Source organism: Trachemys scripta, chromosome 7 (assembly GCF_013100865.1).
Source record: "Trachemys scripta elegans isolate TJP31775 chromosome 7, CAS_Tse_1.0, whole genome shotgun sequence".
NCBI classification, from domain to species: Eukaryota; Metazoa; Chordata; order Testudines; family Emydidae; genus Trachemys; species Trachemys scripta.
Window position 1 is genome coordinate 95,513,916 of NC_048304.1, and position 26,026 is coordinate 95,539,941.

At 39.7% G+C, this 26,026-nt stretch overlaps 2 protein-coding genes across 10 annotated transcripts in view; one reads left to right on the plus strand and one right to left on the minus strand.

The window, feature by feature from the left end:
* MARCHF5 (membrane associated ring-CH-type finger 5) overlaps window positions 1-8,340 on the minus strand; it is a 63,374-nt gene extending 55,034 nt beyond the window's left edge. The window contains exon 1 of the mRNA XM_034776651.1: window positions 8,062-8,340. Within this exon, the coding sequence (XP_034632542.1) occupies window positions 8,062-8,105 (44 nt within the window). The 5' untranslated portion in view covers window positions 8,106-8,340. The remainder of the gene's footprint in view (window positions 1-8,061) is intronic.
* Window positions 8,341-8,460: 120 nt separating this feature from the next.
* Window positions 8,461-26,026, plus strand: part of CPEB3 (cytoplasmic polyadenylation element binding protein 3) — a 183,171-nt gene continuing 165,605 nt past the window's right edge. For 5 of the 9 annotated variants that reach the window (XM_034776645.1, XM_034776648.1, XM_034776646.1 and 2 more), the window contains exons 1-2: window positions 21,394-21,528; window positions 21,749-22,647. In XM_034776645.1, the coding sequence (XP_034632536.1) occupies window positions 21,760-22,647 (888 nt within the window). In that variant the 5' untranslated portion in view covers window positions 21,394-21,528; window positions 21,749-21,759. Of the gene's footprint in view, window positions 8,598-19,066; window positions 19,403-21,392; window positions 21,556-21,748; window positions 22,648-26,026 lie in introns of those variants that run through there. The other 4 variants (XM_034776644.1, XM_034776643.1, XM_034776642.1 and 1 more) reach the window with 4 other exon arrangements.

A 26,026-nucleotide genomic window follows, 5' to 3' on the forward strand; every position in this document is an offset into this window, starting at 1 on the left:
GGACAGGACAACTGTTGGGTATGCTAACTTTTGACTTTTAAAATCTTTTCAAAAATAGAACAATCGTTTAAGTTCTATTGCTGCTATGACAAAAACAAACAATAAAAGCCAGGAAATGCAAAGATAGATTCCATTAATAAATTCTGTGTTGCATTAACTCAGATGACCCCAAGCTCTTTCAATAGTTTCCAATTTCATTTAGGTAGTGCAAGGATACACTCTCTGGGCACAAAAAATATTTAAAACAAATGCATTAAAAAGGGACATCGACTTACAAGCCATACTTCTGATATTTTCTTTTTACCTGCTGTTACTGAGGGCAACTGGAGATCATCATTATAATTGAAAGATAATTAAAAAAAAAAAACAGTTTGTTTACTTTTTCCATTTGACAACACTTTGTATATATAGTCTGTTTCACTAGCTTAACAGGGGAATCCACTCAGCATAAACTTTGTGTATTTTTGAAAAGCCTTTGACAGCCTCCATCACAATTCATTCTGGAACATCTTGAAGCATTCTGGTATGCCAATAAAAAGTTGTCATCAAAACTTGATATCAAGGTGCAGCATGCACAGTTTCAAGCAAATGTGGACTTGGCCGAATGATTTAACAGACACTGGTGTCTCACAAGGATGCATTCTCTCACCTCTATTTGGCATTGCCTTTGACTTAGTTAAGAGGAAAAGCTGTAGCACAGATATCACAAGGCTAACAGTACACTAGTACACTTAGAAGAACTACGTCAGCAGCAAAACCTCAGTGACAGCTCAACCAACATGGAAACAAAGACCAAAAGACTGTATGGCATGCAAAAAAAGTCTGGGTCAATCAGTTATGAAAATCAAATATATAAGTACCCTAGAAATTCTCATCTCAAGTATTTTGCTAGAAGGTAAAGGAATACAAGAGGTGGGTCAATTCACATATCTTGGCAATAACATTCAAGCCAACAGAGATATCCCGAAGGAAATCATGTCACAAACTGGCGAGGAGGTAGTGGCATTCACCAGCTTAAACAAGATTTGGTCATAGCAATTCTACAACTTAAAGACCAACTACAAATCTTCATCTTATATATTATTTCCAGTTCAAGGTATAGATGTGAAAGCTGGATCCAAATGCCTCAGAAACACACTCGGTGTTAAATAGAAATGAATGTATAACGCACACAGAGATTTGTTACAGTTCAACAATGCATCTCCAAAATTATTCAGAAAATGAGGGAAATATCTGTTAAGAATGAAGCAGGATCATCTGCCATGGCAGGCATGCCATTGGGCAGCTGGAACAACATTAAGGGGTCAATCTAGAGAATGTTTCTATCAAACAATACAAAAGGAAAATGTATTTGACTTAACAGAGGACATGCAAAGAGTGGCCCTGGATGGACAAGGATGGCGGAGTCTTGTTTGTACCCTAAGCCATGACTGACAGTGCAGGAAGGATTCAGATTGTCACATTTATGTTTTGAACGTAGGTTACCATGTTAGAGACTTAATAATATAATGCAACAGTGTAATTTGTTTTTAATTAAGAAAATTTTTCTTCGTTTAAAAAATCCCACACTAAATGCATTTTATTTATTAATATTTCTTTAATTTATAAAATGCAATAGTTTGGTGTTTTTAGGGCAAGTGCACTCTGAATATTGGATAAATGGTAACAGCTAGTATGTCTGCTTCAGCCATATGTGTCAAATTTAAATAAACATTGAAATAAAATATGAAAAATAGATTCATCTGAGAATTGTCACTCTAGAGGGATACCAGAAATTCCTACCTGCCCCAACACTAAAATCTAATTTGTAAAGAGGAGATTAAAAAACACTGTTCTTAAATATTTACTGCTTACTATGTAGTGATCAAATACTTCAACACCAGAAATTCTGTACACAGAATATCCTATACTTATATATTCCTGCAATAATGTTTTTATTCAAAATCTATGCCTTGATATCAATGAGAAAAAGAAACAAATTGAAACCAGAAGTGATAATCGTACTCAAAGTGGACAAAAATTTACTTTATTTAAATCAAGTTTTTAAAATACATTAATTTTTCTTTTTAAAAATAAGAATATTTAAAATTAAATTTGAAATGACAACAAACTATATTAAGGCCTAAAGTTACTAAAATTTATCAATCATTTAAATTAAATTTAAAAAATAAGCAGTACAAGTTTGCTGCTAAAGTCAATCCATAGTGAAAATCACTGGCTCAACACCTGGAACCAGAGTTTGTTAAAGTGCTAAACCAGCTTTTGACAGCAGTAGCCTCTTCTGCAGGTACAGAGAGAATATTTTCTTCATTTCAGTTTATTCAGCCTGCTAGTACCATGTAATGATTAGTTCATCCAAAGCTGAAAAACTGACTGGGAACTGAAAAAGTAGAAAAACTTGTTTTCCTCTACCAATATATGAATAAAAATGAGGTGTGATAGGATGAGATCTATTATTCTAAAACTGTGAAGGAGATGGTGATCAGAAATAATCAGTTCAATTCATTAACCACAGATACTACTTTGTCTAAATCAGTTTTAGATGTAAAACACGTTTTCATAACTTCTTTATTTAAATATTAAAAAAATAAAATAAAATGCTATTTTTGTGCATTTAATTGAATTCCAATTTCCACTCCCAAAGCAACTTAACATAAATGGCAAACAAAAAAACAAAAAAGATCTAGTAAATAAGAAAAGCATTATTCACCATTTTCTATCATAATAATCCAAATAAATATATGTTGAGCTATATAATTTCTTAAATAAATGTGGATTGGTATAATATCTCATCCTGATCAGCAAAAAGTAATGTCTATATTTAGCTACAAATCAACGAGAATCAACCTTTCTTTAGGAAAATAACTAAGAAGATTAAAATAATTTCTTTATATCAAAATTTCCTGCTTGCTAATTTAAATCATGATTAAAAACTGATTAAATCCAGCCACCCTGATATGGTGTTAATTATAACAGTATTCATTCAGGTGATGTTATCATACACTAACACAGTGATTCTCAACTTTTTCCATACCAGCACACCCTTTTCCAACTGCAGTAGAACCTCACAGTTACGAACTGACCAGTCAACCACATACCTCATTTGGAACCATAAGTACGCAATCAGGCAGCAGCAGGAGGAAAAAACAAAAACACACATACAGTACAATACTGTGTTAAATGTAAACTGTTAAAGAAATAAAGGGAAAGTTTAAAAAAAGATCTGAAAGGTAAGGAAACTGTTTCTGTGATGGGTTTCAGAGTGGTAGCCATGTTAGTCTGTATCAGCAAAAAGAACGAGGAGTACTTGTGGCACCTTAGAGACTAACAAATTTATTTGGGCATAAGCTTTCATGGGCTAAAATCCACTTCATCAGATGCATGCAGTGGAAAATACAGTAGGAAGACACACACACACACACACCATGCAAGAAGGGGGGTTGCCATACCAACTCCAGCGAGACTAATCAATTAAGGTGGGCTCTTAGCAGCAGGAGGGGAAAAAAAAACGTTTATAGTGATAATCAGAATGGCCCATTTCAAACAGTTGACAAGAAGTTGTGAGTAACAGTAGGGGGAAAATTAGCATGGGAAAATAGTTTTTAGTTTGTGTAATGACCCATCCACTCCCGGTCTTTATTCAAGCCTAATTTAATGGTATCCAGTTTGCAAATTAATTCCAGTTCTGCAGTTTCTCGTTGGAATCTGTTTGTGAAGTTTTTTTGTTGAAGAATTGTGACTTTTAGGTCTGTAATTGAGTGTCCAGGGAGGTTGAAATGTTCTCCAACTGGTTTTTGAATGTTATAATTCTTGACGTCTGATTTGTGTCCATTTATTCTTTTGCATAGAGACTGTCCTGTTTGGCCAATGTACATGGCAGAGGGGCACTGCTGGCACATGATGGAATATATCACATTGGTAGCTGTGCAGGTGATCGAGCCCCTGATGGTGTGGCTGATGTGATTAGGTCCTATGATGGTGTCCCTTGAACAGGGTTTCATTTAAATTCAGAGGGTTAAAAGCAGCATTTATCTTCTGCATAGTAAAGTTTCAAAGCTGTATTAAATCAATGTTCAGTTGTAAACTTTTGAAAGAATAATCGTAACGTTTTGTTCAGAAGTTACGAACATTTCAGAACTACTAACAATCTCCATTCCAAAGGTGTTTGTAACTCTGAGGTTTTACTGTAGCTGGGTATCTACCCAAGAACTCCCTCCCATTTATCAACAGGACAAAGTAGAAGGAAAGGGTGGCTGTAACTCCCTTGACATTTGTTCATAACCCAATGCTGAAAACCCATGCACTTATCGTATTTTTTGGTGCCAAATATTAAGGTTTCTCTTCTTGTTGACCACCATACACAACATAATGAAAGCAATGACACATATCTATATGACCTTGGCAAGTACAATGTGTAGGAACACTACCCTTCTCTGTGGCTTTTTTAACCTTTCTTCAATCAGAAAAAAATACCACTGATGTTATATACATGTCAGTCCCTCTAAATTCCCTTTTCAGGCATCCTGCTGCATTCTCAATTAAATTCAAACTCTTCAAGGCTTACTCCTCCTTACCACTCTGTCATTTTCTCATACTTTCCTCTGTACTATCTTTTATGCTGCCTGTGTACTTAGAGCCTCTTCTCCCATCCTGGTTGCAAAAAAGGTGACTTTCTGCTTGCTTTTTACCTTAGAAATATCTGGAGCATCAAGTCTAGTATTCCTTAGTTTTGCTGAAGGAGTTCTTTGGGAAGGATATTATCAGTGATGCGTATGGTGAGCTCACACATCTCGAGTAAACAGGTTGCATGTAAAATCTTTAACAAAGACATCCTCGTTCACCAAAGTGTTCATAAGGCATAGGAACTAACCAATATCATGGTCAGATTAAAAATCTCTTCCCCTTCAACTGTTCATCTTTAAGTCTCTTGTGACCTTTAACTTAAATTAGTTTTACATCTGCCACAAGCCTGGTCTACTCTAGGAAAATTACCTATTGCTGACAATGGATGCAGTTGAACTGGTGCTGAACATGGTTTAACTGCAAATGCAGACCTGGGTTCTGAAACATTGCTGAACATGTTTGTTACTGATACTTGCCAATGGGTAATTTTTCTAGTGTAGGCAAGGCCCTAAAGAGTCTTCCATGATACACAAAACCTGAAAAAAACAAGCCAAAAATAGTTTTTACTTAGAAAAAACATTTGTGCCTTCCAAATTCATAAAGCAGCAGCAAAATACACCACAACCCCAGTGTTTGTTTGGTTCCCGCCCCCCCCCCATTTAAAGGTTACTGTACCAATTTACCAGTCTAAGACCTCAATTGTACCAGCTTCCACCCATTACCTCCCATTAACACACTAGCCCATGGTGGAGATCAGGAGGCTGAGTGTAAAGCAACTCAGGTTGTTACCACCTTAAAAGAGTTGTTCACTGGAACAAGCTACACAGTTGTGATGTTTTAGAGTAGCAGCCGTGTTAGTCTGTATCCGCAAAAAGAAGAACAGGAGTACTTGTGGCACCTTAGAATTTGTTAGTCTCTAAGGTACCACAAGTACTCCTGTTCTTCTTTTTACAGTTGTGATGTGATATTACATCTGTATGTGGGGCTGCAATGAGTCTCCAAAATGTGTTTTAGGTCTCATGTACAACAGTAAAGTACCAATTTTATCAGAAGCAAGATTAAAAATACTAGCATTACAAAGAGGGAAATCTAGAATAGAATTTAGAAGATACTGAAGTACAGGTGGACGCATTCCATTGTTTGAGAACCTGTTCTGTTTTGGATTTGCAATGTTCTCCCAGATCCTGTTTTTCCACAATGTTCTTCCTTTCTCAGTCACAGTAATTCTACCATCCTCTCCACACCTTTGTTTTCTTCCTTGTCTCATCTATCCTTTACTTCTCATATCCATGTTGTTGTTCACCTTGACACTGCTTCCTCTCAGTAGCTCCAAAATCCAACTCTTTCTTTCCATTCCTGCTTCCAAAACCATTGGTAATCTCTTGCCTACATTACTGCAACCTCCTTGACAATCCCCTGCCTAGATTATAACCTTTTTCTCTCTGGCTGGCCTGACTAACTTTGCACTCTTCCATCCTATCCAAAATGCAGACACCAAATTTATCTGCTTTTCTCTTTCCCACTACATCACCCTCCTCCTCCTACAAAAACTCCTCATTCTCACCTTAAATGTTGCACACAGCTCTGCCCCTTCCTCACATAATTTAGTGTCCATCACTCTTCTGATGGCAGCCTACATTTCACTAATTCCACTTTTCTTAAAGGTGACCTGTAAAGGAGAAATACATTGGGTTTGTGCCCTATTTGCTTCCTTCTAATGAAGGCCTGACAGGTTCTCCACCATAAATGGCATGGAGAAAATAATTAAGGAAGTGTTATTTACCCCATCACATAACACAATAACTAGGGTCACCAATGAAATTAATAGGCAGTAGGTTTAAAACAAACATAAGGAAATACTTCTTCACACAACTTATAGTAAACCTGTGGACCTTATTGCCAGGGGATGTTGTGAAGGCCAAAAGTACAACTGAGTTCAAAAAAGAATTAGATATTGGTGGACTTACCCACCAAGAACTTAGCTATTAGCCAGAATGGTTAGACACACAGCATCATGCTCTCAGTGTCCCTAAACCTCTGCCTGTGAGGATTGGATAACAGGGGGTGGATCACTCAAAAAAGTGCCCTGTTCTGTTGTTGTCATCTGAAGCATCAGAAGACAGGATACTGGACTGGATGGACCATTGATCTGACCCAGTGTTGCCATTCTTATGCATCAGCTAACATCATAAAGCAACAACAAATGCACAAACCCATTTGCTTTCTTTTGCAGGTCATGTATTCCTCTTCTGCAGCCTTCTCCTACCTGCATATCCAAACTTTCTTCCATGAGGCCTTCTATGCCTACAGTGTCCTCTATAACCGTCACAAGTAATCCTCCTTTGCTTTTACATCCCTTCCCAAGTCTTTCTTGACACACATGTCCCACCATCAGCTTAGTACCTAAGCAACTCGCAGTTACTGATTAACGTCTCCTTACAACATCCCTGTAAGATAGGAAAGTGCTATCACCAATATTTTATAGATAAGGTACTGAGGTCTACGGATACATGTGTACACTAGCACTTTTGTCAGTCAGGGGTGTGAAAAAAATACTCCCTGGGGAGAGGGATAGCTCAGTGGTTTGAGCATTGGCCTGCTAAACCCAGGGTTGTGAGTTCAATCCTTGAGGTGGCCACTTAGGGATTTGGGGCAAAATCAGTACTTGGTCCTGCTAGTGAAGGCAGGGGGCTGGACTCAATTACCTTTCAAGGTCCCTTCCAATTCTAGGAGATAGGATATCTCCATTAAAAAAAAAAAAAAAAAAAGTTTCACTGACAGAAGCACCAGTGTGGACAACACTTTGTAGGCAGGAGACATACCACCACTCCTAGGGGGTGATTTAATTATGCCAACAGGAGAACTCTCCCCCATCCACATAGAGCAGCTACATGGGAGACCTTACAGGGGTACAGTTGTGCCGCTGTAATGTCTGTAGTGTAGACATAGCCTGTAAGTGATTTATTCAAGGTGAGAAAGGAAGTCTGTGGCATAGCCAGGAAGTATCTTGAATCCCAATACGGTGCCTTAACCAAAGGCAAACGTTCCTCCACTTCTTTCCATAGTCTTTCCCACAATTCTCTCATGCCACCCTCATGGAATTAGAATAAACACTATACAAAAACAAGTAATCCCACAACTTTACTTTCCATAAAGCTCCTGATACATTATCTGATATCACCTAGATGCAGTCTCCCTGAAGCGCCTGGTACACACACAGGTGAAACAATCAAACAGCGGCGACATACAAGAGCTCCCCCCCGTTCCCCTATAGCTGTGTAGTTACCCCCACCACCCGCACACTCCCCCACTCCCTCTATGTCGCCACACCACCCCAGGCATGGACGCACCCGCTCCCACACACGCCCCCCTCTCTCCCTGTATCCATGTAGGTCTCTATCTTACCACCACCACCCACGCACCCTCTCTCCCCCGTACCTGTCCATGGCCTGCTGCAGCGCCAAGCCCGTCTGGTCCGACATATTCTCCGGGTGCGGGGACCCCGGAGGCCCCGCTGCAGCAGCGGTATCAGGAGGAGTCGGCCTAATACAGGGCCCGAGGCCTGACACTAGCGCAGGAGATGCGGGGACCTCCCCCCCTTGCGCAGCTCCGGCAGGCCCTCCCGCAGCAGGCAGGGCGCAGGATAGGCCGTTAAGGCGAGACAGGCCCTGGGTGAGATCCGGGCCGCAGGCTCCATACGCTGCGCGGACTGAGTGAGCGGAAAGGGGGGCGGCACCTCTGTGAGGTAAGAGCCAGGCCGCCCCCTCCCGCGCGCGTCAGAGCGCTGGGCAAAGAGGGCGACCGGCGCACCATGGGAGATGTAGTCCCCGCGCCTGCCGCTACTGAGGGGATTTAAAGGCCCCCGGGGCGCGCGCCGCGGCTGCTGCTACCGTTCCCCGGTGTCGAGTGCGGGGCAGGTGGGCGCTGCCTTCGGAGGGGGACGTGGCGGGATGGCCGCACTTGCTGCGGGAAAGGTCAGCACCCTGTCCCCTCTCCTTCCCCGCGGGGCCGCTCTCTTGCTAGCGCCTCCCTTCCCTGAGGGCCGGGGGAGGGGGGGAAGAGCCCTTTCACTCTCTCCTCTCCTGGTAAAGTGGCTGTTCTGTCCCAATCCCCTCGTGGACGCGTGTCACGCTCCGGGGCAGCGTAGGGGTACTGGGGGGAGTAGATTATAGTCTCCCCCACGTACTTCATTGTAAACCTGCAGCCCCGCCCTGTCTCCCCTTCCCCAGGACACAGGAGCGTCCTCTGCGCCCCCAGTGTGACATAAACAGGTGCTGCTCCTTAGTGTCTTGTCCTCCAAAGCGGCTTTTGCCCCCCGCGAGATTCCCCCTTTCAGAAGAAAGGGGTCTCTGGTAAATCATGAGTAAGCGAGAAAGGGATTCGTGCTGAGTACCTGACTTTTAGCTTAACAGGCTGCTGAGGCGGGTGGTGATTGACATGATTCAAGTGAAATTACCAAATATTTGTTTCCGTATGGGGGTTTATTGCCAATAACCAATAAACACACGCACCCTTTGTTAATGTCCTCTTGTACTTCATTAAAGCCTTGCACTTAAAAGTCGTCATTAAGGGTATCCTTAAGTAAATAACTAAAGTGGGGATTATGCAGCAAAACTCTCCTCCCCTAGTTATACGAGGCACAAGGGAGATGCCGAGAAGGAATCTGGGAATAGTGTGAATTTTCTTGTTTTAGCTTGTAGGTATACTTTCTCATGGAGAAAAAATAACTCCTTTCTAAAAAGTCATCCTAGCGTAATGTAATGTAATGTCCGTATTTCTCTAGATGGGGCTGTGATGCCATCTCTACATCTACAAAATCTTTCCATTCTTCCTTCCTTACTGTCCTTCACTCTCAACTCTCACTTCTGTACCGATGTACGAAGATCCTACATTGTGTCACTTTGGCCTAGGGTGACCAGACATCCCAATGTTAAGGGGTTTGTCTTATATAGGCAACCTATTACCCTATCCCCCGAAAAAGAAAGTAGCCCGATTTTTCACACTTGCTATCTGATCACTCTACTTTGGCCAAGGAAGGGTTGATGCCATACTTTCCATGATGTTTGTCAGAGGTAATTAATAAAGAGCAGTTTGAGGTGTGCTCATCCTTAGAATACCTATAGAGAGCATCCCTGCAACTTGTTAGACAAGGAATGACCAACAGTGACTGGTACCTGGTCTACATGATTGTCTTGTTATTTTGTGGCTATAATATACAGTAATAGGGTTTAGTGTCTTAATATTTTACCAAAGCATTTTTCAAACTGTAAACATACAACTACACCACAGTGCAGGCACTTCTGGGAGATTGCAGCAAAATGGCAACTTCTTGGTAGGAATTGGACACCGCACAGCTGGGACTGGGGGGAGGAGGAGGGACAGTGAATTTTATTTAATCTTTTATTATGCTTAGCACAAACTCTAAGAACATAACCGTTTTAGTAAGCCTAAAGTTTAACTAATACATAAATTAGAGATAAAGATATTGTGGGCTTCTTTATATAAAATAATTGCAAAGCTTTGTCTCCTACAAATTTAGCTAAGGATGCTAGGGTACAGGTCAAAGGCCAACACACTATCAGTTGTATTACCTCACTAATATTAATTGTTTATTTTAATTTCTAGTTCTGTGGTAATAACACTTCCTAAAATTAATTTAAATTAATTTTAAAATGTTAAAGTGCTAGCTGTAGTGTGTATAGATATTGTTTAAGGCTATGATACGGCAAACATTTAAAATACTTGTATAACTTTACTCATGTGAGTAGTCCCTTTAACTTCAGTGGACATGTTTCACTAATAAAGTTACACATGTATTTAAATGTTTACAGGCTCAGGGGCCAAGTTTTCCCGCACAGCTCTGTTAATGTATGTCATTTCAGTAATATTTTATTGACATGAAAAGTGCTTCCACATCAGTCCTATCCTCCACTGCCTTGTTAATCTAGTCCATAAATGTAGCCTAGTAGGGTAAGTCTGAAAACAATTTTGCAAGGCCCACACATTAATGTAACTAGCTTCTGTCCCCATTGATCACTTCACAATGCACAGAACAGGGCTTTTTGAAAACGGTCTACAAGCTGATTCTTTGGTGTTCCCAAACTAAACACATTTATTTTATGTAAAAAGGAGATCTTTGGGTTACCACCAACTGTCTGTACTACGGTCTGTTTATACTTGTCAACAAACACCTTAAATAAATTTCTCTAAGCCTGAGGCCCGCTTTTATCTGAAGGTTTTGTACGCACCCTACTGAATTTTAGGTTACATCTTTTCTTCCAGTAAATTCACTATGGAATATAAAATAGCTAGCAATATTTATAGACGAGTTCAGAACAGTTGTCTTATCACTTTCTCCCAAGCTTACACATATTGGATATCTGTTACAGAAGTATGAAAAAACAAGAGGATAAATAAACAAAATTTCACTTACCAAAAAGTTCTCTCTGTTATGATTTTGTACTAGCACTTATCACTGTAGAGATTGAATGGCATAGCAAAGGTCCTAGTGGACTTTGTGGAGTCTTTGACTCTTTTCCCTTCCTGGATATAGGAAATTCTGATGGGATAATGATGTGGGTTTTGTTTGTTCATTTTTGTCTGGTGGTAATTGTTGTAAATTTCATTCTGGCTATGGTGGAAAAGCTTTATCAAAGAGAAAGGTATTCATAGATTATAAGGACTATGAAGGAACCATTATTTTAGGGATGTGATTTTTTTTTTAAGTGGTACAAGCCCCAATGTATATGTAATGTATCAGAGGGGTAGCCGTGTTAGTCTGAATCTGTAAAACGCGACAAAGAGTCCTGTGGCACCTTATAGACTAAGGCCTTGGCTACACTTACCAGCTAGTTCGACGGCTGGAAATCGAAGTTCTGGGTTCGACTTATCGCGTCTAGTCTGGACGCGATAAGTCGAACCCGGAAGTGCTTGCCGTCGACTGCGGTACTCCAGCTCGGCGAGAGGAGTACCGCGGAGTCGACGGGGGAGCCTGCCTGCCGCGTGTGGACCAAGGTAAGTTCGAACTAAGGTACTTCGACTTCAGCTACGTTATTCACGTAGCTGAAGTTGCGTACCTTAGTTCGAATTGGGGGGGGGGTAGTGTAGCCCAAGCCTAACAGACATATTGGAGCATAAGCTTTCGAGGATGCTTCCGACGAAGTGGGTATTCACCCACGAAAGCTTATGCTACAATATGCCTGTTAGTCTATAAGGTGCCACAGGACTCTTTGTTGCTTTTAATGTGTATGTAGTTACACTGGTGTAAAGGTACCTTATACTGATATAGCTATTCACCTTCCTGTATGGGAATAGCTATACTGGTATAAAGCACTTTTATACCAATATAACTTCATCCACACTAGGGGGATTATACCATGTGAACTGTCCTGTTATAACAACGAGGAGTACTTGTGGCAATTTAGAGACATCAAGAATTATAACATTCAAAAGCCAGTCAGAGAACACTTTAATCTCCCTGAACACTCAATAACAGACTTAAAAGTTTAAATTCTTCAACAAAAAAACTTCAAAAACAGACTTCAATGAGAAACTGCAGAACTGGAATTAATTTGCAAACTGGACACCATCAAATTAAGCCTGAAGAAAGACTGGGAGTGGATGGGTCACTACAAAAACTAATTTCCCCCTACTGTTACTCACACCTTCTTGTCAACTGTTTGAAATGGACCACTCTGATTACATTGGCCTCATTACCACTACAAAAATGATTTTTTCCTCCCTTGGTATTCTACTGTTGAGAATAGCCCACTTCCATCTTAACTGAATTGTCTCGTTAGCACTGACCACCCCTCACCCCTTGGTAAGGCAACTCCTTTTCATGTACTGTGTATTTATACCTGCCCACTGTATTTTCCACTCCATGCATCTGATGAAGTGGGTTTTAGCCCACGAAAGCTTATGCCCAAATAAATTTGTTAGACTCTAAGGTGCCACAATTACTCCTCGTTGTTTTTGCTGATACAGACTAACACGGCTACCACTCTGAAACCTGTCCTGTTATAGTTAAGGCAATACAACTTTCTAGTGTCAGTTTTCCCTTTCCTTTTTTACCTCTTTGAAAAATAGCAACATCTGCCTCACAAGCTTTCTATATTATATGCCATTCAATATACATACCACCTCTCTCTCTCTTTGTATATATATTTGAATATGTAAAATTTAATTTGTGATGTGTTATATTGAAAGTCTGCAAACATATTTTGTGTGTCAGAGTTAAGGTTGTTGGAAGGAACTTGCACACGTCAGTATTTCAGTGAATGGTATGTGTGAACAGTAAGAACAGAATATTTAGATAAATTGTCTTTACTAATCTCTTTTAATACTTATTTATTTAATGGTAAAGTTGTAGTTGTGTTTTTCATAAGAGTTTTATATTCTGTTCGCAATCTGAACTTAAAGTTAACACATTTTAATGGGAGACTGTCCTTGCTTTTTATTAGAAGAAAACATTAGCAGTCTTGAAAGTTCTTAAATTATTTTCTGCAATATCAGGCTCCTACGGGTTCATGTAAAAAAAACTATGCACCATATGAATATATTTATCTAAAGCTCTTACCAAGCATCTGACATGAATTTTTCCAATCTTCTGCTTCAATAAATGGGCAGAGGCTAGGTAAACTCTCTTAGATCTCAGCCTAGTTTGGGAGGACATACAAGGAAAACTGCTCATAGCATAGCCCCTGATCTTGCAAATATATCCACATGTTTTGGACTTCTGCACTTGCACAGAGGTCATTCACTTCAGTGGATCTCTGAATGGGAACAAGTGTCTGCCTTGGCAGATGCATTTGCAGAATTGGAGTCTAAATCCGTGGAGCATTTTATGTGTTTAATATTTTAAACACTTAATTGGCTCAATTCAAAGCAGGTTTCCTTGAATATATTCAAAATGTCAAGGAGCTGAATAAGGTAAAGATTACTTCATACTCTGCAGAGCTTTCCAGAGTTGAGAGTCTATATGGGCTGCCTCCCAATTGTTTTCATAAATATTTTCTCTTTTGCCTTTTCTAACATTAACAAAAGCCATTTCGACAGATAATTCTCATAACTTTTTATTGGGGGGAAAAAAAACTATCCATGCTTGACATTTTATTGCCATGAATAAGGAGTCCAAAACATTGATTTATTTATTTATTTACATTTCAGAAAGGAATAATTTTTAACTCCTAAAATAATGAACAAATTTACTTGTCATACCTATACAATAATTAAAACGCCACTTGAAAAAGCTCAGTGTAAACCTTAATGATGACACTGTTAACACATCAATAATGAAGTCCGTATAATATCGATACAAAACATGATGACACAGCAGAACTTCAATAGGAGTAAATCATGCCTTGTAAACCCCTTAAGTTTTATTTGAAAGAGGAACAATGGAAGGAACAATGACCACTCAAATTTGGTCCAAAATTCAGATTTAGTGAAAACAAGCTTTTAGCAAAAAAAAAAAAAAAAAAAAAAAAAAAACTTTAGGGGATCACCAAAATATCAGTTACATGGGAACAACTTTTAATAGGGAGCAGAGCGGGGCTAAATTAAAAATGGTGACCTACAGGTAAGACGGTAGTTCCTTAGCAATGTCCTTAGAGAGCATTCAGTGCCCTAGTAATTCAAATGTTACATCTTAAACTAATTGACAGCAAGCCTCATTCTTGAACAAATATTTGTGAGACTGGAGAGGAATGCTGGTATCAGAATTCCTGGGTTCTCCTCATGATCTGTATGTGGTCTAGTGGTTAGAGCAGTGGTTACAGACCAGTTAGTCAAGCACATAGATTTGATGCATTCCTTCTGAAAGGCAGCAGAACAAGACTTGTGACCTGGGTTCTGTTCACAGCTCAGTCTTGAATTGATTTGTGCAACTTCTCAATTACCTTATTTGAAAAATTAGGGAAATATTAGTTGCCTAGCTTTTAGGGTAGAGATGAGGTCATCGTAGTAAGGCTTGTGAACAGCACTCAGGAGAAAAGGTGAAACCAGAACCCATGATCACCTGATTCCAGTCTCGGCTGAAGGATAGTCTTTGAGGAAGGGTTCTACCTTGTTCTGTCACTTGAGATGTGGGCAGATGTGACATGGCTGCCTAAAGCCTGCATTCTGAGATGCACAACACTTGGCAGTGTGTACATCACTGCATTGCAAAACCCAAGTATTCAAAAATCATGAGGCAGAACCCAAAATATAATATTTAAAAATTGTGGATTTTGCCTGTTGTCCAATTTCACCATCACCACCATTCTTTTATGAGGAAGCTCCCATCCCCAATTTGTGTCTGATCAGCCTGGATCCATCTTCAATCTCAAATACATACAAAAATGCAGTTTCCATGTTCACTGCAAAATAGGAACTTGCCTTCTCCTTTCCCTGACATGGGGAGCTTTTATTGTAACCTCCTCTATCTCCCTCCCTAACAAGGCAGCTACCCACACTCACATGTTTCCTCCATACTCCACCGCCCAGTACCAGGTTTACAATGGTGCCAGTGGTGCCATGGAGCTGGGCCCATGCTCAGAAGGGGCCCTGGCCTGCTCTGCTTGCATTGTGCCCTGAGACCCCACTGGCTCCCTCCCTCCCGCCACCACCACTTGCTCCTCTCAGCCTGTCTGCCGGCCAGCCAAGGGCTCCTCTCCACCTGGCCCCACCGCTGGCTTCTCTGCCCCCTAGCTGGACCCCAGTGCATCTCCTGGCAGTCTCTGCTTCCTTGCTCTGGGGACCGACCCCCTCATGCCATGCTCCATTGCTCCCCTGGGGGCCCACAAATATGTTTGGTGCCAGGCCCGCAAAAGGTTATTCCTGCCCTGCCTCTGCCTGTCTCCATGTACGGGAGTCCCCCCACACACATGCATTTCCCTTCCTCTCCTCTCACTGTCTCCTACTCGTTGCATTTTCCCTCTCTGCCATGCCATATTCCACTACAAACCTCCTCAGTTTGCTTCCGGATCCCCTCACATTCCTCTGACTACTCAGTTTCCCATCCTGTTTCTTAGCACAGTCCTTTTCCCTGCTGCTGCCAAAGCCCCATTCACTGCACCTCCACATTGTGTCCCCTGTTCAGCCCTCAGTTGGTGACTGGAGGCCCATCTTCTTCCCTGAGGGCAGCCATGCTTCAGCCCAATTGGAAATAGCAGGAAACTGTGTCCATCTTTTCTGGGAGCAGACTCACTGTCCCCTACAGAAGTAGGAGAGATGACTGCCATGTTACTGAGGATAGCCCGTGGCTTCTGTTCTACAGACAGTAATTGAAGATGGCAGCCATTTTGGCTAAGGGCAAAATTTCAAATTGGAAGGCAAAAATAAAAAATTGATGAGAATCTTTAATAATAATAAAAAAAAAGGGCGGGGGGAGGGGAGGAGAGAGGGCAGCACTGACCGAGCCCCAAATTAGGCCTTATGGTTTTTAAGTTGACAGTGTACACTAAGACAATACAGATAGTAGAAAATTAAATCACTTGGTAACAAACTTATTTTGACTTTAAAAAGACATTTTGATAAAGTACCTCTGTTAGATAATAAAAGAATATCTAGGGATCAGTAATGAATAGTGACCAGTATAACTTCTAATAAGGACCCAGTAGAGGGGCTGAATAGCAAAGTGACCATTTTCTAGTGGAATCATTTTGTTTACTCAAGAGTAGGAAGAATCAAGAAATTTGAGAGATCTAACACAGCTAAGTAACTGGGAAATATGAAAGCAGTTAACATTTAATATTCACAAAGGAGAGATAATTCAGCATAAGTAATATTTAAAATAACACCTGACAGAGGAGGTCATTCAGTCATTCATACATACTTTGTCCCATAATTAAGACATATGGCACCAGTTTCATTTAAAGTTTATTTTTAATTTAGGTTTTTCTATTCAATGAAACTCAGTGCCCCATAATATATTATTATATTTCTACTAGCTTTAGTAAGCTAAAATGCCTTTGTATATAAATAAGAACAGTATCTGTAGTTACATAGCTAGGATCAAATTACAAATGTGGGAATAAATTGCATTAAATACAAGGTATAAACTGACTGAGATCAAGAAGGCACTTTTCTCATAATAAAATATTGCAAAATTAGGTCCAGTTGTTTATTTTTTCACCCTAACAATCCTGTTATTAGGAGAAGGACCTTCGGCACCCAAATTCTGTCGTCTTCTTATGGTGGGCTTTCCCCACTTTTCCTGATTACTGTATATGGGAAGGGGACATAGATAATATTCAGGTTGCCTGGACCCTCCTCCTCCATCTTCTTGGCTGACCTGCAGAGTGAAGCTGTCATTATGGAGACCTGAATGGGTTTAGGCTGCTGCCCCTTCAAAATGGAACTTTCACTTTCAGGTCATACATATGTTGACTGGGCTGCCTGACATCAGACTTTGAATGGGAATCCTTACAAAATATCTAAGACAGCATTCCATGGCTACCTAGAGACGATTACATCAGTTATTTCAATTTAGGAACATTTCCATGAGCTACAAGCTGCAGTGTGGTGGCTTTCACCTGAATAGAGTCCAAAATGTAGTGAACTTCACACTTCTGAACTTTTATTTTCATGAGGATTTGGTGGGGTGCAGGAAGTGGATGGGATGACAGGGGCTGATTGGGCCATCAGAAGATATGAGAGGAGTGCAGCTCTCCAGATGTCTGATGGAGAAGAAAGACTATTGGATAAGGAGGAGATAGTGTATTGGTAGATAATGTATTGCGGTTGTTGCCGATATTCAGGGACATACAAGGGATAATACAGATAAATCCTGATTGCTATCTGTGGGAATAGGAGCAGTGTATATAATTATTTTAAAAGCTTGGAAATTAACACAAAAAAAGTTTTGGCCCAGTCAGGTGTATCAGGGCTCTGCTCCATCTGTCCTCAAGGTTGCAGAGAGCCATTTTAGCTCCCAGTGCAAGTTAAACCACTCTAGAGTTTGCTCTTGCTTGAGTTGTGTTGGAACTGTCCCCTAGAGGCAGTAACACTGGTCTGGCTATATCCTTTTCTGCTCTGGCACTCTGCCCATTTGATGGTGGAGTTGCATAGAGTCAGTATAACCAGTTCTATGCTAGTCACATTCCCTATTCAAAAGGATCCTCAGATGCCCCACTAAAGTAGCTTCCTGGCCCATTTGTGCAATCAGAGTGGCAGCAAAGAGTCTAGGAATGGATGCTGAGAATCTGGTCATTACAGCTTTGACTTACAGTTCCTAGACTGCATAGCCCACCAACTCAAACTGTAAAAAGCAAAGAAATAAGCAGTTAAGTCACTTGACACCTCAGCTACAATTCCACTCCTTTCTCCTTCTTAGCTTTAACTGTCTCTCTTCCAGCGATTGCTCATATATTTCCAGCCTCTGTTGAACAACCAGTGTGCAGCCACACGCACCAATGTTCACACAATGCAGATTTAAATTTTGTAATGAAAACTAATAACATTGATCACATATTAATATAACGTTTCCTGACACTTTAGGAAAATCTATTGTAGCCAACATTTCCAATCTGACACATTATCTCAATTATACGGGAATACAACATACAGAACTACACAGAATGTAATTTATGAAAGTCACAACAGTGTTATATTAATAATCGAAACACCGGAACATATTACCAATGAATATGGTTTGAGGATGCATATTGATCTCTGAAGATGAGCTGGAGAGATGTGGATGGTAGAAGGGAGGTAGTGGAGGAGGAACTGCTGACTGATGTGCAGATGGAGTGTTAAATTACTTAACTGCTTGTTTACCCTCTTTTTTGTAGCTTGCATTGATAGGATATTCTGTTTAGTAACATAAACTCAATGTTGATGACATTCTCGTATGGGAATCTACCTTGGGCATTTATATAGCACCAGTAACCATAATATATAGATATTGATCTTAATTTACTTTTAAAATCTCACATAAAACCTGTTTAGTTTTACATCATCTGGGTATAACTTTATTTTATCAAGAATATTGTGACTGCAATATAAAACATTTATTTCAGCTAAGAAACATTGTAACTAATATTAAAAAGTAGTGTCTTATCTCTTCATAGAGGAAGTCAGGTTGTGATTTTGCACTAGAATAGTTTAATTAATTAGCTAGTGACTAACATTTCATTTATTATTTTGGGTAGCTATATTTGATCTGTTTTATCTTGATTTATACATCTGTCAGACTGCTGGAGGCTTATTGTAATTTCGATTTCCAGATCAATGTATCCCACCAGTTTTTCTTCTGAAAGCTAATGATTTTGGACTGCATTAATTTTAAATGTAATCCGGGTTGCAACGACTTCCCCCTGGAGAATGGATGTATTTGATCTCGCCTCCTTTCAGTACTGTAGTTCTCCCAACATGCAGAAGTCAATAGCCGTATGTGGAAAAGACTTCAATCCCCATAGTTCCGTGGGTGAGCATGCGCCATAAGCTTGCAGTTGTCAAAGTGCTCTTGCCAGAGCGGTCGCCTATTTGTTATATAGCAAACCCGAAAGAAGAAAATAAATACTGTCATTGTATTGATCTTTAAATACAGAACACTCAAAGGTAACTGTTCCTAAGGAATTTCTGCGTTGACTGCTTGGGTTACTGCATACGAACGGAGCTGGTATTGTTATGGGGATATAGATTTCCTGTACTGGACTGTAAATTTGCACAAATACTTATACCAGCAATAATCAAGAGGCACCGCATATTAGCCCAATATTAGACATTGGTTGGCCCGTCTTTCAAAGTCATTTATTATCCAGTGTTTCTCCATTCAGACTGGCTTCACTCATTAAAGGTAGGTCTTGACCTTGACAAGAGGGTTGAATTTGTGCTGAAATTTTACCTTTAAGGAGTAATGGAAAACGGATGTGGATTACTATCCTCAGGATAAAGTTAATATACAAATAACTAAGGCAAGATATGTATCGAAACAACTGCTGGGGTGGCCACTGTACGATTACTTGGTGAGTTAGTGAATCAAGTACACTTTATTGAAGGCAGGATTTTAACCTTTCAATTGTTTTTTGTAGAACATAACTTTCTAAATGGGTGCATCAAAAAGCAAGGAAGGATTATAGGTGTTATCTTTTTTTCCCCTTTATCCTATGGAATCCCCAGCAGTTTTGTTTAGTTCTAACAGTTACGGTGATTTTGATAGAAATTCAGCTAATGGAAAGCTACACGAAGCCTGGGATATTGTGGCTTGCTGCAGTACGGCTTTAAACTGCCTCGAAAGGTTTCCTGCACCTCTCTCTCTCTCCCCCCACTTCCCCCCCGCAGCAGCAGCAGAGCTGCGTGATACAGATGCAATAGTTTACTCCTTTCTTCCTAGGAATTTGGCTTAATGCTGTCTCACTATATGGACTGTTAAAGTCATAATTGTTGGACTTACTTATTTAAATAGAGAATAAAATAAACAGAAAACGTAACGTAGCTGGTAGCAGAACCTGTCCTGTCAATTATCTCTAAAGCAAAAGCGTGTGTATGTATATATTGTGTGAATAAAATATAGAGTTTGAACTAGATGGCAACAGCTAATATTTAAATAATCTTTGTAAAGTGCAATCTTAAATGAAAGCCATGGATCATATAAAAATGGCTAATATAAGAAATTAAACGTTGTCTTCACGCTCCTTGACACCCTTCCTAACCAGCTGTTTAATTTGACATCACGTTATTTTGCTGCAATTAAATAGCAATCTAAAAGTCAAGTGCTTTTTAGAAATACAAACGCCATATGGTTAGAACAATTAAAAATGTGCTTAGGTATTCAGAAATGCCTACTTTTATTGACATGGCTACTTGATTAAAATTAGTCATAAATTAATAGACTTATTTAAAATATCGTCACGAACTTTTTTTGTGTGTGGCCTCTTTAATTGTAAATACGTCTGCGAAATTTGGGGGTGGTTGCTCTGATAGTTTCTTGCAGAGGTCGAGGAGTAGCGAATGCATATACCTTACTCTGGTACTGAGTTTTAAAATAAGGTTAACAATTTGTATTACTTGACCTGATGTATTTTATAAGAAGTACCTTTCTAATAGGTATAGGACTTGCTCACACTACATAAATTTAATTTCATAACGTTTTAACTTGTTTATATTTAGTGATTGACTTGTACATTGCATCTTTAAAGGTGGTTTTTAAAATGTGTGCGTGTATAAATGTATAAATTAAATGTTTTGATTCGTCCCACTTTTTAAATGTTGTGTTGAAAGGAACAGAGACTTTAGTATTTAAAATACTAACTCCAAGCTCTGCTTATAATTTTGGCCTGAGATCTTGAAAGTATTCTATTCTGTAGATTTCACATATATAGTCCTGTCTGTAGTGAGTATATCCGATATACACAAGGAAGGGACTGTCCTAGGATGCAAAAACCCGGTTTTATAGAGAATAACCCTGAAGTGAAAAATCTTAAGGTCATCAGAGGCAAATACAACCTTGTTTTGTTTTTCAATCAGAGTTGATGCTTATGCATCTGGCCAAACAGTAAACTGTCAGGAAAGGAAAGGCCAGTAAATGATGTGCAGCTAAGAACGTCTTCCATTATCAGCTCAAGATTCTGGGCATGTTCTGTGGTGTTAAATGGAATAATTGAAAACCTGTTTGTTAATTAAGGGAAATGGGCATCCTGCTCCTTTAAAGGTCTCCTCGTATGGAAGGGGGTGGAGGAGAGTAAAGGCTGGTGTCTTTTTAACCTTGCTGAAGGACGCAGCAGTATTTATTGACGTATGCAAATAACTGGGGAGGAGGAGGAGGGTGCTTGGAAAAACAGGAACCAGAATCAGTTTCTCATTGCAGGGTGAGAGCTCTGAGTTCCGGTGTAAGAGAAAAGAGACGTGGCGAAATTGCTGTATATCTCTGCCCTATAAGCACATCTCTCATTTAGATTGAAAGGAATCAAGGCATCAGAAAGGGTGAAGCCTCTTAAATTATATTTGAAGGCAAGCTAGCACGATCACACTGATTAAACATTGCACTCCTAAATGGGGGAGGAGGGGGAATTACGGATTTGCCTTGCAACTAGCAATGGCACGGGATTTTAGCAAGCAAAATACCAAAGCAGTGCGGCTAGTGGTATGAATGAGAATAATAACCTGTCTTTGTTTCCCCCCTCACCCTCCACCACTGTTTCAGCTGCACAAACCATGCAGGATGATTTACTGATGGACAAAAGCAAAGCCCAGCCCCAGCAGCAGCGGCAGCAGCAGCAGCAAGATCCAAACGCAGCAGAAACCCCTTCTACACCCATCTCATCAGAGACGTCTAAACCGGAGGACAGCAGTCCAGTGACTAGTATCGGCACAGCAACTTCTGTCCAAAATAGCAAGGAGAAGATGCAGATGGAGTCCCCCATCTTGCCTGGCTTGAGTTTTCACCAGCCTCAGCAGGAACCAACACCCGGCACCTCCTTGTCTCCGTCCTTCGGCAGCACCTGGTCTACAGGGACCACAAACACAGTGGATGATAGTTTTTTCCAAGGGATTACCCCAGTCAATGGCACAATGCTTTTCCAGAATTTCCCTCACCATGTCAACCCGGTGTTTGGTGGCACTTTCTCTCCCCAGATCGGCCTAGCTCAGACTCAGCACCACCACCATCAGCAGCAGCAAGCCCAACAGCAGCAGCAAAGGAGATCACCTGTGAGTCCCAATCAGGCACCTTTTGCCCAGAGAAATGCTGCTTACAGCCATCAGCCCATTATGACCAGCAAACCGTCTTCCTCCTCTGCCTCTTCCTCTTCCTCCTCCAGCTGGAATAACCACCAAAATGCAGCCTGGAGTACACCTTCCAACCCCTGGGGTGGGTTGCAAGCTGGCAGGGACCCTCGAAGGGCAGTAGGAGTGGGGGTTGGGGTAGGAGTGGGGGTTGGGGTGCCTTCCCCCCTCAATCCTATTTCACCCCTCAAAAAACCTTTCTCCAGCAATGTCATTGCCCCTCCGAAGTTCCCACGGGCTCCACCCTTAACCCCCAAATCCTGGATGGAGGACAATGCCTTCAGGACCGACAATGGCAACAGTCTGTTGCCTTTTCAGGTAATGTCTTAATGCACCTTTTGCACTGGTGACAGATATCTCAATGTTTTGTTTAAGGTGCACTCTGCACCAGTATCTCATCTAGAAGGTAACATGTCATTTTCACCTTCCTCATAGCTCATGAGTATTTACCTCTTCTGAAATCGTACTGGCTGCTCTCAGAAATTGCACACTCAGATCCAAAATCTTGCATATGGACAATAGCCCTATTTTTCTTCTAATTTCACTTTTTTAAATTACTGCAAGGGGTTTTAACATTAGAAATCTGGTTGCTTTCAGGGAACATAGTTTCTATAGATTGTATATTCCATTCCTGTGGATGATCAATGTGTGTATTTAACTTAATATAGGATTTTTGCAAATACTATACATGTTAAATGGTGAGGAATATGGGGCTATTAATGTATAATAGCTGGCTTCAGATTTCTAACTAGAAGGCTAATTTTAAACAAAGATGCTTCTGAACCTGATATGCAGCTAATTACTTTTCACCATTAAAGAGGTTAATACTTATTGTTGAGATGTGGTTTAAGAAGGACTGTATTCACATAATGTATGCAATCAAATGTTGGAAACTTATCAAATGTGTAATCCAGTATTGCATCCAGGGTGTAGGTTTTTGATACATCTAGAAGCAGCGTAGGTGTGTACAGAAGGAGTGCCGTATCTGTTTTTTTTCTAATAAGGAGATCTCTATTCAAATTGACATGATTTAGAAATTGTAGGACAGTATTTATTATTTTGTAAATTAAAACATGTTATGCAGTTCAGTATATTTGCAGAGAAAAGAGACAATAGGACACGACCTTCAGAGCCATATTGCAATGGAGTCTATTTACTAGCTACATAGCTCTGAAATATTTAAAGCTGCAGTGTTCTTCACCAGTTTGGTATCTAAGATGACAAGGCGGATAAATTACAATTGAAACTGAGGGAAATAGAAGTTCTGCAATTTTAATGTTGAGTGAGGCTTGTCTTGGTGTTAAATACCTTTTTTAAATTGGAGTAAATTAGGGTAGGCACTCTCACGTGTATCTGCATGAGATGAAAAGAATCCCCCTTTGTGCCAGTTATCATTTCCAGTCTCAGGTCAATTGGAATGCTTCTGTTTTACAATATTAAGTGATATGTATGCTTTTGCTTTAAAGAGACACTTTCTCAGAAGTTACAAACTGCTAAGTTTTTAACATATTACTGGTAATAATAGGAATGATGTTTAGATTGATACTTTGTGTTAGAAATGTAGGAAATAAGTAAAAAAGTTGATCAGCTTTAATGGATATTACTAGTCTAAGAAATATGCATTCCTTTGCATTTTCTGCCATTCAAATAGGGATATTAAAGTGAGCCTTGAGACTTCATTTTGCTGCTTCATTCTGTTTAAAGGGAGACTTGCTAATTTCTTATTGGCTACCCTCAGTGGAGGAGGAACAGGTTTTATTGAGCTGCTGTCACTGTCTCTGTAGTATCAAAGAGTAAGCAACTCTTGAGACATTCTTTTCCCTGCTGAAGTTGTTACATCACCATGTTCTGAACAACATGAAAGGTTAATTGACATTAGCGAACTTTCACCTATTCCTAAAGGTGACTAGTAGATGCATCCAAACTGGTACCCGTGTTTAAGTTCTCTAAAAATAAGATTTTACAAAATCTAAAACCAATGGCACTATTTGTGTGGTTTTAGTTACGGTAATTCTAATGGGAAGTGTCTTTTATAAATATACATTCTCCTGTAGTATTTGCAACCCAGACATAAGCAGTATTGTGCTAGTGCAGGAGTACCAAAAGTGAAAATTACTAGAAAATGCCATATATTAAACTTCTCATTCAGAAACAGGGAGCAGAAGAGCATATGTAGTGAAAAGTTAATTAGATTTTTAGAATTCAGTTTTGAAAGTCTAGGTGTTGTAACATAGGTCAGAAAAATTTACTTTCTTCAACATGAATTTTAACCTGCTAGTGGCCTATTAAACTAAAAACAAATATGTGCCAGTGACTACTTTTATGGCCAGGTGAAATATGAGCCTCACAAATTTTTCTAGTTGTCACAATGACCTTTTATAACACACAATCTTGAGTTTTGCTTGAGGTAATCGCCTGGATTAACAATTATTATCCCTGTCTGAGTCGTTTTTTCATCATTACTACACAGAATTTGCTGGAGAAGGAATCTTGTAACTGTAACATGGATTATATAGACAATTGTCTGTTTTTTATGTTTGTTTGCATAATTAAATTTCAGTTTCCTTTTTGTAGTGTAGTGACAGTTTATTTTAACATCTGTTGCCTGGTATTTTGTCTTAGAAAAGTTGAGCAATGTGTTGGCACATGAAGGTTTGCTTATCGGCACTATCAAATAATTCTGGCAGGTTCATCAGTCTGTTAACCTTAATTACTTTGGTGTGGTTTTTTTGTTGATTACAATGGTATCTTGCTGAACGCTTTCTATCAATATGTTAGAGTGCATTGGTTAACTACTTTTACTATCTCATTTAATTTCCCCATGTTGAATTTTTTTAAACTGTAGACATATAACATATTAAACATAATAGAACATATAAAGAAATGTTTTAAACACCCATATTTGCCTAACTATTTATTGTTTGAGTCACATTGCTGTATCGTGCACTTCACAAACATTATGAACGAGGTCATTGCTCCGAGGAACTCAGTTTTGTTCAGACAACCTAGTTGAAGGATTAAAAAGTCAAAGGAGTTTTGGCAACATCTGAATTGTGACCAGTTTTGAGAGGCAAGTAAAAGATGCTTTGAAGGAGAATGTTGTTCCTACCATAAGGGGCATTGTTATAAATAAAATAAAGGTGGAAAGCTGAAAGCAGAAGACATAAACAAAAAGAACAATTGAAACAGGACTGGGTAAAACACAAAAAATAAGATGAGAGAATAAGAGAAGATGGGCAGACATGGGGTGAGGACAGATGTATAGAGCCTACAAAGTGTTGATGGGGAACTTTTACTATATGCTGAAGATAGTGAAGGGATTCGAAGAGGTAGGGGCTGATGAGGCAATAGAGGAAGATGATTGTCAGAATACTTAGTAATATCATTTTAACAAATTAGTGGAAGAGTCATTTCTCAGAAGTAGAGCAGTTTCAGCATACAAAATATTCTGATGACCCTGCTGTTTTCCTCATTGTGCTTTTGATACATGTAAAAATACACAATTACAAGTTACATTTTGAATACATATAGGTAAAACATAACATTTTGCTTCTGCTCTGTGTGTGTGTGTGTGTGTATGTGTGTATATATATATATATATACACATACACACACACACACACACACTTTTGATACATGTAAAAATACACAATTACAAGTTACATTTTGAATACATATAGGTAAAACATAACATTTT